General features: G+C 46.5%; 1 protein-coding gene across 2 annotated transcripts in view; it reads left to right on the forward strand.

The window, feature by feature from the left end:
* agbl4 (ATP/GTP binding protein-like 4) overlaps nucleotides 1-14,075 on the forward strand; it is a 1,113,401-nt gene that overhangs the window by 359,853 nt on the left and 739,473 nt on the right. For both annotated transcript variants that reach the window (XM_038794298.1, XM_038794299.1), the window contains exon 5: nucleotides 6,151-6,367. In XM_038794298.1, the coding sequence (XP_038650226.1) occupies nucleotides 6,151-6,367 (217 nt within the window). The remainder of the gene's footprint in view (nucleotides 1-6,150; nucleotides 6,368-14,075) is intronic.

The raw sequence follows: 14,075 nt of genomic DNA on the forward strand, positions 1-14,075 counted from the left end.
AATCTAGTACTCTACCCCAAATCCCCTGTAAGCGCACCTTCTGGATCAGTCTTTTATGCGGTATCTTGTCAAATGCCTTCTGGAAGTCTAAATATATCAAATTCACAGGTTTCCCATTATTCACCTTGCTGGTTACATCCTCAAATAACTCAAGCAAGTTTGCCAAGCATGACTTACCTTTCATAAAACCATGCTGACAATGGTGGATTGAGCTATGTCTTTCCAAATGTTCAGTCATCTCCTTCTTAATGATTGATTCCAGCAACTTCCCCACCACAGAGGTCAAACTAACCGGTCTATATTTTCCTACGTTTTGCCTCTCTCTCTATTTGAATAGGGAAATGTTGTTGCAACTATACAAGGCATTGGTGAGATTGCACCTGGTGTACTGTGTCCAGTTTTGGCCCCCTTATTTGAGGATAAATGTAGTTACATTGAAGGCAGTTCAGAGGAGGTTCACTAGATAGATTCCAAAGATGGGGGATTTGTCTTATGAAGAAAGATTGAGCAGTTTAGGCCGATACTCTCGCAAGTTTAGAAGAATGAGAGGAAATCGAATTGAAGTATATAAGATGATAAAAGGTATTGAGAAAGTAGACAGAGAGCGGATACTTCCTCTTGTGGGGCAAACTAGAATGAGAGGTCATAAGGATAAGGGGTAACAGATTTAAAACAGAGGTGAGGAGAAATTACTTCTCTGAAAGGGTTGTGAATCTGTGAAATTCACTGTCCAAGAGTGCAGTGTATGCCGGGACATTGAGTAAATTTAAGGAAGCGATAGATAGATTTTTAATTAGTAATGGGTTGAAGGGTAATGGATAATGTGCAGGAAAGTGGAGTTGAGGCCGAAAGGAGATCAGCCGTGATCGTATTGAATGGCGGAGCAGCTCAAGGGGCTGAATTGCCTACTCGTGATGCCAATTCTTATGTTCTTATGTTTATTCTCTCTTGAGACCTAAAGTGTTATTTCATTTGCTTGTTCAAGAGGATGTTTTTGACTACAATAACAATACAACTTGCATTCATGCTTTGTCTTTAGTACAGAAAAACAAACAAAGGCACTTCCCAGAAATGTAATCAGAAAAACATTGATCACAAACCAAATTAGGGCAAATTAGAAGGGATGATTAAGCTTAGTTGAAGAATTGGATTTTAAGAAGGTTCTTAAAAGAATAACGGAAGGTGGAAATGCAAAGAGGTTTAGGGACGTAATCACAGAGCTTAGGGTCTAGATAATTGTAGGCACAGTTACCACTGGTGCGGGAACAGAATTTTGTATGTTTTGTCCATGTCTATCCAATTTTCCATACTTACTGATCTTTTGTGTCTTAACCACTACTTTCAGACCTTGTCACAAACTCTGTATCTTTGCCACTAATCCTATCCTCCTGTATGAGGTTGAAACCAGATGGTTCAAAATCTTGATTTCTAGTTAGACCTTAAACTGAGTTTAACTATTGTTACAATCCTGGACCAGACCCCAACATTTGCCAGGATATCCGACAGGAACGGCAATCACATTTTAAAAATTTATAAACCTGTGAGGAAAGGATACTTCACTCCGAGAATGATTTCACACAAACAGGGATATGGTATATTAAAACAAACGTTATACTTAACACAGTATTAAACTACCTTAACATCACAGAAATATAGCTTGCAGGCCTGATGTCAGTAGTAGGAAAAATTATAGAATCCATTTTCAAAGATTTTATAGCAGAGCACTGAGAAAACTGTGGCAGGATCGGACAGATTCAGCATAGATTTATGAAGGGGAAATCATGCTTGATAAATCTACTGGAATTCTTCGAGGATGTAACTAGTAAAATTGATAAAGGGGAACCAGTGGATGTGGTGTATTTGGACTTTCAGAAGGCTTTTGACAAAGTCCCGCATAAAAGATTAGCGTGTAAAATTAAAGTGCATAGGATTGGGGGTAGTGTATTGAGATGGATATAAAACTGGTTGGCAGAGGGGAAACAAAGAGTAGGAATTAACGGGTCTTTTTCAAATTGGCAGCCAGCGATTAGTGGGGTATTGCAGGGATCGGTGCTAGGACCCCAGCTATGCACAATGGATATTAATGATTTAGATGAGGGAACAAAATGTCATATCTCCAAATTTGCAGATGACACCAAGTTGGGGAAGAGGGTGAGCTGTGAAATGGATGCAGAAATCCTTCAGTGTTATTTGGACAAGTTGAGTGAGTGGACAAATGAATGGCAGATGCAGTATAATTTGGATAAATGTGAAGCTATTCACTTTGGTAGCAAAAACAAGAAGGCAGACTATTACCTAAATGGCCATAAATTAGGAGAGGGAATGGGCAATGAAACCTGGGTGTCCTCGTACCCCAGTCAGTGAAGATAAGCATGCAGGTGCAGCAGGCGGTAAAGAAGGCAAAAGGTATGCTGGCCTTCATTGTGGGAGGATTTGAGTACAGGAGCAGGGATGTTTTGCTGCAATTATACAAGGCCTTGGTGAGGCCACACCTGAAATATTGTGTGCCGTTTTAGGGTCCTGATCTGAGGAAGGATGTTCTAGCTATCGAGGGAGTGCAGCAAAGATTTACCAGACTGATTCCTGGGATGGCAGGACTGACGTACGAGAAGCGATTGAATCGGTTAGGATTGTATTTTTGGAATTCAGAAGAATGAGGGGGTATCTCATAGAAACCTACAGGTCTGACAGGGTAGATGCAGGAAGGCTGTTCCCGATGGTGGGTGTGTCCAGAACCAGGGGGCACAGTCTGAGGATCCGGGGTAGACCATTTAGGATAGAGATTAGGAGAAATTTCTTAACCCAAAGAGTGGTGAGCCTGTGGAATTTGTTACTGCAGGAAGTAGTTGAGTCCAAAACATTGTATCATTTCAAGAAGGAGTTAGATATATACTTAGGGTAAAGGGGATCAAATGATATCGGGGAAAGCGGGATTAGTCTATTGAGTTGGATGATCAACCATGATCATAATGAATGGCGGAGCGGGTTTGAAGGGCTGAATGGCCTCCTCCTGCTCCTATTTTTTTCTATGTTTCTACCCGTTAAACAATGCTGAACAATGAAAAGGAACATTCATTTTTAACTGATACCTTCTTTCTCTCTAATCAAGCAAAATCTATCACAGATCAAAAAACACTTTTAAATAGAGTTAGTAAACAAAAGGCTACCTGCTGTACACTTTCTGTTAAATAACCGCTTGTAGAGGGAGAGATCCTGTCAGGAACCAGCCTGCAGATTCTTTACTGTGTCAGACTACTGCATAACCGGCCGGCCTTTTGCAGAAGCTGATTTTCAACACACAGCCAAGTCTAAAACTAACTCAAAACTGACTCTCCCAGACCTGGCTCCTCCCATGAATGACATTATCCACATTCTACTCAAATCCCATGATCTCCGTGCTTAAGTTTATAGACAGTGGGCTGGATTCTCCATTTGGGAGACTATGGAAAAGCTCTCCCATAATCATCGGGAGAGGGCCCAGACTTGCGGAATGGTGCCAGACATAAAACTCCTCACCTCCTTCAAGGAGCCTGCCATGGAGATGACGGGGGGTAGCGAGGACAGAACTGGGGCAGCAGGGTAGCATGGTGGTTAGCATAAATGCTTCACAGCTCCAGGGTCCCAGGTTCGATTCCCCGCTGGGTCACTGTCTGTGTGGAGTCTGCACGTCCTCCCCCTGTGTGCGTGGGTTTCCTCCGGGTGCTCCGGTTTCCTCCCACAGTCCAAAGATGTGCGGGTTAGGTGGATTGGCCATGCTAAATTGCCCGTAGTGTCCTAATAAAAGTAAGGTTAAGGAGGGGGTTGTTGGGTTACGGGTATAGGGTGGATACGTGGGTTTGAGTAGGGTGATCATGGCTCGGCACAACATTGAGGGCCGAGGGGCCTGTTCTGTTCTATGTTCTATGTTACCCACGCGGAGGCTGGCGGACACTGAAGAGGTGAAGAACCACCTGGGTGGAGTGTCATAAAACAATTGAGTATTTTGAATGTAGCTCTGGGGGATTCAGCTGAGGAAGGAGCACGCTCTGAAAGCTAGTGATTCAAAACAAACCTGTTGGACTTTAACCTGGTGTTGTAAGACTTCTTACGATACACATCAGGTGGAGGCAGGAACCCCCAGATGAAACAACAGTTGGAAGGCTGCTGGATCCCAGAACCCAGCTAGGTCCCGCCTGATGCTGAGCCTGTGGAACAGAGTTGCCTGGAGCTGATGGAGATGATAGGAACCAACCTGGACGTCCAGAGGGAGATGACTGCATCGCACTAGCAGATCCATAGCTACTTGGAGGAGTCCCAGAGGCTAAGGGCGCTGGAGATGGCGCCGGCAATGACTGGCAGCAAGGCCAAAACTTCAAGGGTGGCGACCGTAGTGGAGAGCCTGGTGTACGACATCAGCACCATGAATGAAGGTGTCCAGGGCGTCGTGCAGTCAGTGAAGGCCATGGCCGAGGGCCTTGGCAGAATGTCCGATTCACTTCGGGATGTCACCCAGTACCAGACTGATCTTGATGAGGTTCTGCGGGACATGATGGGAATGGCTGAAGTGCTGCGGAGCTTGTCCCTGTCGCAGGTGGGCATGGCTGAAGGGTTGCAGAGCGTGGCCCAGTCAATGCGAAGCATCACCGAGGGCGTTGACACAATGGTGCGGACTATGAGGAACCACCAGGGCTGGCAGAGCTAGGTGATGCAGGTGCAGCCGGAGTTCGAACCAGCTGCCCCTACATCTGAAAATTAACCCCAGCGCCCCATGGACAAAGACTGCGAGGAGGGGCACTGGGCGCCAAGCCGGACCCGTCCCATGGAGTGGTCACAGTGGCCACCAGCTCCCCCGAGTTCCATCCTTCTGAAGAGGCCACATCTCCCAGTCAGCAGGCGGGAGTGGGGTTTGTACAACACATTAAACACCTTTTTGCACAAGCATTGCCTCTGTTACTTCCTTCCGTAAGGTGAGCTGACCCTCGGACCCTTGGCCCATCTCTCCAGGCATCCCACCCCCTCCCCATGGCACTCACCAACCCTCCGGTCGTGGAGCTATGTCCCATCCCCTGGATGTTGGCTGCTGCGTGCGTGGTGTTGCCACCGCAGTGTTCAAGCACAGTTTCCAGGTATCAGTGTGTGATTGGGATGCTAGGCAATGACTCCCACACGCTACATGGCGCGCCTACGCACGCGAATCCACTTTGCATGTGTGAAGTCCTCACTTAATCACGATTGCCAATTCCCTATTAGCAATAGCCTTCAGCTACGCAGCTGGAGGTCTCAGAAGTCGGTCTGGGTTATGGGTGGTCGTTCGGCAGATGGGTAGGGCAAGTGTTGCCTGCGGAGCGGGTACACATGATCCGTGGATTGGCATGGCGGTGCTGTAAGCTGTTCCACCCTGGTTGCCCCCCCCCCCCCCCCCCCCCCCCCCAGCGCAACCTACCATCCCCCCATGGTGGCCCACCGCTGCGCAGGGTCCCCCACCCCCTACCAAGCACTGGGGTGGCAAGCCCAGCACCCCCGGCTCTTTGCCTGTGATCAATGATGACTAATCACCTCCTTGGCTCCCCACCAGGTTTACGTTTTTAAAAAGGAGTACTAATCGGCGTAAGCGTGAGCATTTGCTGGGGAAACCACTGAATGACAGGAGGCCATTGGATATGGGGTGGCTCTCATTAATTGTATGGAAATAGGGCTTACGTGGTGATAATTGGTTTCGCGCCACATTATGACGAGACCCCGATTTCGCATACGGGAGCGGGCCGGTTGCATCGCAAACTGTTTGGCGCCTGGTGCGGATCTCATTTTTGGCCTCTCCCGCCATTCACCGGCCTCGTTACGCTTGAGCGAGAGTGCAATGAGGCTGGAGAATAGCACCTAATATATTTTAGGAGCTTCCCCTGCTGCCATCCATGTTGTAATATGGTGTTGCCTACTGTGGTCTCTCAGTGATGCGGAACTTGAGACATGTGTGAACTATTTATTGTTAATCTTTAATTATTTGCAGATCCCATATATTGTCATGCATGCTTATAAAATGCCTGAGAAATATACAAGTGTAAAGCCTCGCTAAAGTTGAATTGTAGATTTTTTGAGCGATTATAATTAATTTTTGATGTCCAGTTCTCTGATTTAATATAATTTATTTATTTGATTGCTATTATTTGGCAGGCAACGACTTCCTTCAAAAAATGTCTATTACTACCGCTGTCCAGATCATCGGAAAAACTACGTAATGTCATTTGCCTTTTGCTTTGATCGGGACAATGAAATATACCAGTTTGCTTACTGCTATCCTTACACCTATACTCGCCTGCAACACTACCTAGATAACCTGGATAGAAGGAATATGGATTACTTCAGAAGAGATTTGCTTGGTCTAAGTGTGGTAAGCATATTACTGTATACTTCCTTCACAATAACATCAGAACTCAGAGCTTGGGGCACTATAACGCTGTTTATAGATTAATGTTTCATTCATAGTTTCAGCCTCAAGTGTTCCTTGTCATATAAATATGCATCTAAAGAATAATAGAGTAGGAACTTTTAATATGTTTTCTTTAACTTGTGTTTCCACCTTTATTCTTAAATCAATATTTTATAATTCAATACATTCAAAATGCCCAATTGAAAATGTTTATGTTCTCCATGTGCTTATACTTCACAACATGAATGTGACATTGTTGATGACAAATCAAAAAGAAAATTGCTCCCCTAAGTGGGTACAAACGAATACCTATGTACTTTGCGAATAAGAATGTTTTATGACACTCCCATGTATGTATTTGAATTGAAAACAGTAAACAGAAAGAAAACTAGCCAAATGCAGTTCCTGGGCTTATATACGCATCCCCATTTAAACAAATGGGGAAACAAAATACAAATATCAGCCTCCTTTGTTGTACTTTGCGTTATTCTTCCATCTATGAGATGATAGATTCACTGGCCCCACCGGTGCAGCGTGAAGCCAGTGCAAATTAGTATTGGTATCCAAAAATGGAAACTAGATGTGATGACCATGCCGGGGGTCTCTGAGGCCATTGGAGACTCCAGGTGATCGGGGACAGGGCAGGGCAGTGTGCTGGCAATGCCCAAGTGCCAGGCTGGCACTGCCCCACACACCAAACAGTCCATTTAGGGGTACCGTATTGGCACAGATAGAAGATTGGCTGGCTAGAAGGAAGCAAAGAATGGGCATAAATGGATCTTTTTCAGGTTGGAACGATGTAATGAGTGGTGTGCCGCAGGGACCAATACCAGGTCTTCAATTGTTTACAATTTATACAAATGATTTGGATGAAGAGTCTGAAGGGATGGTTGTCAAATTTGCTGATGACACAAAGATGGGTAGGAAAGTAAGTTGTGAAGAGGATATAAGGAGGGTACAAAAAGAAATGGATAGGTTAAGCGAGTGGGCAAAGATCTGGCAAATGGAACATAATGTGGGAAAATATAAAATTGACCATTTTAGCAGGAATAATATATTAGCTAAATGGTGAGGGATTGCGAACTCTGAAGTTCAGGGGGATCTGGATGAATTATAAAAGACTAATATGCAGGCACAACAAGTAATTAGGAAAGCTAATAGAATGTTATTATTTATTGTGAGGGGAATTGGTTACAAAAGTAGGGAGGCTATGCTTCACTTGTACAGGGCATTGGTGAGACCACAACTGGAGTACCCTTTACAGTGTTGGTCACCTTATTTAAAGAAGAATGCATATGCATTGGAAGCAGTTCAGAAAAGGTTTACCTGACTATACGTGGAATGTGGGTTGGTCTTATGAGGAAAGGTTGGAAAGCTTATATCCACTGTGCTATAGAAGTGCAAGAGCCAACTTGATTGAAATATAAGATCCTGAGGGGTCTTGACAGGGAGAATGTGGAGACGATGTTTCCTCTTACGGGAGAACATACAAATATACAAATAGGGGTCAGTGTTTAAAAACAAAAGCCGTCCATTTAAAACGGAGATGAAGCAAAAAGAAAAAATTATCTCAGGAGATCTTGAGTCCTATGAACTTTCCTCCAAAAAAGGTGGTGGAAACAGAATTTGAACATATTTAAGGCAGAGATGGATGGATTCTTGGTCAGAAAGGGGGTGATAGGTTATCAGGGGTAGGTGAGATACAGATTTGAGTTTACGATGGAACTTGCCATGTTCTTATTAAATAGCAGGGCAGACTCAAGGGGCTGAATGACTTACGCCTGCTCCTAATTAGTATGTTCATTTAGGTAAGGAGTCTTCATTTGGTGCACCTTTGCTGATGGTTTTGAAGACCAATTGGGGCGAGTGGCACAGTGGCGAGTGGGTGGCCCTGATGTGCGAGGCAATTGTTTTTACACAGAGGGCGATAAATATATGGAACGCGCTGCCTGGGGAGGTGGTGGGAGCAGGTATGATAGCAGCATTTAAGGGGCATCTCGACGAATATATGAATAGGGGGAATGGAAGGATACGGACTCCATAAGTACAGGCGGTTTTAGTTTAGGCAGGTACCATGGTCGGCGTAGGCTTGCAGGGCCAAAGGGCCTGTTCCTGTGCTGATTGTTCTATGTTGTTTGTTGTTCTTTGTTGCCTCACAGCGCCAGGGACCCGTGGTCGATTCTGACCTTGGGTGATTGTCTGGGTGGAGTTTGCACATTCTCCCTGAGTGCTGAATTTGGGTGCATTTGAGTGCTATAGTGAGAGTTTGGTGACCGAGGGAGTTATGTGTGGAGGGAGTAAGTGCTCCTTTCATTTCATTTCCTTCATTTCCTCAAAGAGCGTGAAGGGAGCCGGGAGTTTACAGAGAGTACAGCTGACTGGGAACAGAGTCGGAGGGCGGAGTTCCAGTTGGTCCACAGTGCAGCTGTATTCTGTAAGGTAAGAGGGGATGGAGGCTAGGGCAGTTGCATGCTCTTCCTGTAGGATGTGGGTGGTGAGGGCTCCACCGGTTTCCCCGCTGACTATACCTGCGGGAAGTGCACCCAACTCTATCTCCTCAGAGACCGTGTCAGGGAACGGGAGCTGGAGATGGATGAACTTCAGATCATCCGGGAGGCAGAGGGGGTAATAGAGAAGAGTTACAGGGAGGTAGCCACACCCAAGGTACAGGACAAGAGTAGCTGGGTTACAGTCAGGGGAAAGAAAACAAACGGGTAGACAGTTCAGGGATCCCTTGTGGCCATTCCCCTTCAAAACAAGTATACCGTTTTGGATGCTGTTGAGGGGGATGACCTACCGGGGAAGGCCCTAGCGGCCAGTTCTCTGACACTGAGTCTGGCTCTGGGGCTCAGAAGGGAAGTGGGGAGAATAGAAACGCAATAGTGATAGGAGAATCAATGGTTCGGGGAATAGATAGGAGATTCTGTTGTCGCGAGCGAGACTCCCGGAAGGTATGTTGCCTCCCGGGTGCCAGAGCCAGGGATGTCTCGGATCGTGTCTTCAGGATCCTTAAGGGGGAGGGGGAGCAACCAGAAGTCGTGGTGCACATTGGTACCAACGACGTAGGTAGGAAAAGGGGTGTCGATGTAATAAACGAGTTTAGGGAGTTAGGCTGGAAGTTAAAAGCCAGGACAGACCGAGTTGTCATCTCTGGTTTGTTGCCGGTGCCACGTGATAGCAAGGCTAGGAGTATGGAGAGAGTGCAGTTGAACACGTGGCTGCAGGAATGTTGTAGGAGGGAGGGCTTCAGATATTTGGATAATTGGAGCACATTCTGGGGGATGTCAGAGGTAGATTCTTTACCCAGAGAGTAGTGGGGGCATGGAATGCACTGCTTGTGGAAGTAGTTGAGTCAGAAACATTAGGGACCTTCAAGCGGCTATTGGATAGGTACATGGATTACGGTAGGATGATGGGGTGTCGATTAATTTGTTCTTAATCTAGGACAAAAATTCGGCACAACATCGTGGGCCGAAGGGCCGTTCTGTGCTGTATTTTTCTATGTTCTATGTTCTCCCCGTTTCTGCGTGGGTTTCCTCTGGGTGCTCCGGTTTCCTCCCACAGTCCAAAGATGTTTCGGTGAGGTGGATTGGTCATGATAAATTGTCGCTTAGTGTTCAAATGTTGGGTGGGATTACGGGGTTAGGGCGGATGATTCGGCCTAGGTAGGGTGCTCTTCTGAAGGGTCAGTGCAGACTCAATGGACCAAGTTGGCCTCCTGCTGCACTGTAGGGATTCTATGATTCAATTCTTGAGAGGCATGTTCTGCCAGAAGTGCTACACATGAAGTTTCCATGTGATATTGTGGGTTTTTTTGGCGTTGGCTGTAGTCACTGGTCATTGTGGTAGTGCACATCATCCCACACAAGGGGCGCGATTCTCCGCTGCCCATGACGGGTTGGAGAATAGCGGGCGGGCCTTCCCGACAATTTTCACGGCCTCCCACTATTCTCCCCCCCTCCGGCCGCCCCCGACACGAATCGCTGCTCGCCGTTTTTTACGGCGAACAGCGATTCTCCGCAGGCCGATGGGCTGAATACCACAGAGTTTACGGCCGTTTTCATGGCCACGATCACACCTGCTTTCAGCGCAGAAATGCTAACCACTGCGCCACCATGCCACCGTCTTCATGTTTCTCTTATTAGTATCCTTGGAGTGGCGCCTTTGGCATCCCATTAGCTGTCTGGTTCAGGCTGCCTTATGATTCTTCCATTCCGCTGAAGTGCCCAGTGCAGTGAACGCAGGAACAGAGTGAGACCAGTGGGGATGTTAAAGCAGCAGTGACTTTGAGAGCAGGAATAAAGCAAGAAAAAGTGGAAGGATAAAGAAGCAGTGGCAGTAAGAGCAGAAACTGAGCGAGACCTGCGGGGAGGATAATTGAGCAGTGGCAGCGAGAGCAGGAACAGAGCGAGACCAGCAGGGGGGGGTTAAAGGACTAGTGGCCGCGAGAGCAGGAACAGAGTGAAACCAGCGAGAGGAGAAAGGAGTAGTGGCCGCGAGAGCAGGAACAGAGTGAAACCAGAGGGAGGAGAAAGGAGTAGTGGGTGCGAGAGCAGGAACAGAGTGAAACCAGCGGGAGGAGAAAGGAGTAGTGGCCGCGAGAGCAGGAACAGAGCGAGACCAGCGGGAGGAGAAAGGAGTAGTGGGTGCGAGAGCAGGAACAGAGTGAAACCAGCGGGAGGAGAAAGTAGTAGTGTGTGCAAGAGCAGGAACAGAGTGAAACCAGCGGGAGGAGAAAGGAGTAGTGGCCGCGAGAGCAGGAACAGAGTGAAACCAGCGAGAGGAGAAAGGAGTAGTGGGTGCGAGAGCAGGAACAGAGTGAAACCAGCGGGAGGAGAAAGGAGTAGTGGCCGCGAGAGCAGGAACAGAGTGAAACCAGCGGGAGGAGAAAGGAGTAGTGGCTGCAAGATCAGGAACAGAGTGAAACCAGCGGGAGGAGAAAGGAATAGTGGGTGCGAGAGCAGGAACAGAGTGAAACCAGCGGGGGGAGAAAGGAGTAGTGTGTACGAGAGCAGGAACAGAGTGAAACCAGCGGGTGGAGAAAGGAGTAGTGGGTGCGAGAGCAGGAACAGAGTGAAACCAGCGGGAGGAGAAAGGAGTAGTGGGTGCGAGAGCAGGAACAGAGTGAAACCAGCGGGAGGAGAAAGGAGTAGTGGGTGCGAGAGCAGGGACAGAGTGAAACCAGAGGGAGGAGAAAGGAGTAGTGGCTGCAAGATCAGGAACAGAGTGAAACCAGCGGGAGGAGAAAGGAGTAGTGGGTGCGAGAGCAGGAACAGAGTGAAACCAGCGGGAGGAGAAAGGAGTAGTGGGTGCGAGAGCAGGAACAGAGTGAAACCAACGGGAGGAGAAAGGAGTAGTGGGTGCGAGAGCAGGAACAGCATGAGACCAGCTGGGTGGTACCGTAAATTTAGAGCGAACCAACTGTATTTGAAAAAATTATTTTTGTGGCATGAGCAAATTAACCTGGACCCAGCTGGAGACACCAGCAGCAGCTCCAGGAACTAAATTAAACAGGAGAAATCAAGTAGTGACACCGTGGCAACATCACAATCAACCGAGAATGCAGGGAACCAGAAATAAGCTGGGGTGAATGAAAGAAAGGCAAAGGTGATTCAGGCGGCCAGGAAGCAATGAGGGCTCAGATGATGAAGGTGGCAACCTGGAGGTGTGATGTGGTGACCTGGAGCTACTTTCTTTGCACACCTTGATCTCCATCAGTGGTGATTTGATTCCTGACAGTCAATGCTTTCGAGATTGTCAACATCAAGTATTAATGGCTTGGGGAGAAAAGCCAAGGATATCTGATGCAGAGTCCCATCAGGCAGTTGATGTTTCTGTCAAATTCTGGTAACTCCTGCAACTGACTAGGCCTCGACTTGTATGTCTTTCCTCTGGATTCCAATTGAGAGGGGAGGCGCAAATGATAGGCAAGTTTGTTTTTCCTAAAACCGTGCCTAGGCTACGCTAGACTTGGGTTGCAGAACAATTATTTGTTTTTCATGTGCATATTCTGACTGATTTTTGTTTAAATTACTGGGCTGAAAATAGAAATATAGTATAGAAATAGGAAGGAGGACAGAGCAGATAAATATGTGCAGCTTGAGAATTTGTGCTGGAAAGTAGGGTGGGGCGGTGCATGCTTTGGGTTTCTGGGACATCAAGGCAGGGGAAGTGGGAACTAAACTGGCTGGATAGGCTGCTCCGCAACAGAGCCAGGCCAAATGACCCTGTGGGGTAGTTTTCTAGTGGTGTTGGGGAGGGTTCAAACTAATTTGGCTGAGGGAGGGGAACTGGAATGTAAAGAAAGTGGAAACAAGGTGCACAAAGGATTGGGAGAGACAGATAGTACTACAGTAAGTGTCATGTGAGTGTCTCTTTCAGAAAGGTTTGGTCTTACCACATGACTTGTAGCACAGCTTCAGTGATGTCATTTGTGGGTGGAGCTGGGCTGTGGCTGTCAGGCGAGAGGGGTTTTTAGTGTTTGGGTTTCAGTTTCGGTTTGTTGCTTTGGACTGCAGAAGAGAAGCAATGTTTCCCTTTTTTCATTTTGAAGGTGTTCTCGGGAACTGAAAGCACATTGGGTGTGGCAAACTGCCTTGGTAACTTTAAAGATAGAGCTGCTTTCCGGAGGGAGTTTAGAATCTGCTGGTTGGAACTGGATCAGAATCTCAGGGAAAGGACCAGTCCCATTCAGGTGAAATTACAGTGTGCTGGGCCACGCCCTTGAAAGGGGTTTGGGTTTATTGTTTTGTAATGAATTGGAACAGCTACTAAGGGCGATTCATTAAGAGTTATATACATAGATTACTGGAGCCGTTGTGTGTTGTTTCATGTTTGTAATTGATAACAAATTCTTGCTGTGTTTTATATATGTTAACTACATTCTTATAATCAGCATTGTTTTGATAAAAGCGCCTAGGATGTCTGATGAATCACACCTGAAGTGAAGGCTCTTGTACCCATCCTAGCCAAATTCAACATAACAGTTATGAGTCAGGTGAGCTTCATAATACACTTTGGAGTTTCTAAGCCCTGGCCCATAACATAAGAAACAATAAGGTATTCGGTGGGGTCAGACTAAGACAATGCAACAAGATCTAAATTAGGTTTGCAGTGAATGTATGAAAACACCAAAATCATGGTCAAAGGTTTATGAGCTGGAAGTGCAAATAGTTACTTAAGAAATTATGTTGTGGTGATAATGGAGACCTGACTCAAAAGGGCTTGGACTACTGTATATTCTTGGATCCAATGTATTCAGCAAAGATGTGGATGGAAAGAAAGGAGGAGGGCGGCAGTATTAATTGAGCGGAATATTACAGTGCTGGTGAGAGAGGATATCCTGGATGGGTCAAGATTCTATTTGGTTGGGGAAGCAAATTTGCAGGGAAATTGCAGAGAGGGTGCAAGAATGATAGAGGAATGATAATGAAGAATTTTAATTATCTTAATATAGACCGGGATAGGAAAAGTGTTAAAGGGTAGAGAGGGAAAAAGTGTTTGAAATGTGTTCAGGAAATGCTTCTTGATAAGTATGTTTCAGGCCAACCAAGGAAGGAGGAATTGCTGGATATAGATTTGGGCAGTGAATAAATCAAGTTTCAGTAGGGAACAGTGATGGTAATGCCATTGAATGTGAAGAGGCGATGGTTTGATCTTCTCTTATTGT

The sequence above is a fragment of the Scyliorhinus canicula genome, chromosome 4 (assembly GCF_902713615.1).
Source record: "Scyliorhinus canicula chromosome 4, sScyCan1.1, whole genome shotgun sequence".
Lineage (NCBI taxonomy): Eukaryota > Metazoa > Chordata > Chondrichthyes > Carcharhiniformes > Scyliorhinidae > Scyliorhinus > Scyliorhinus canicula.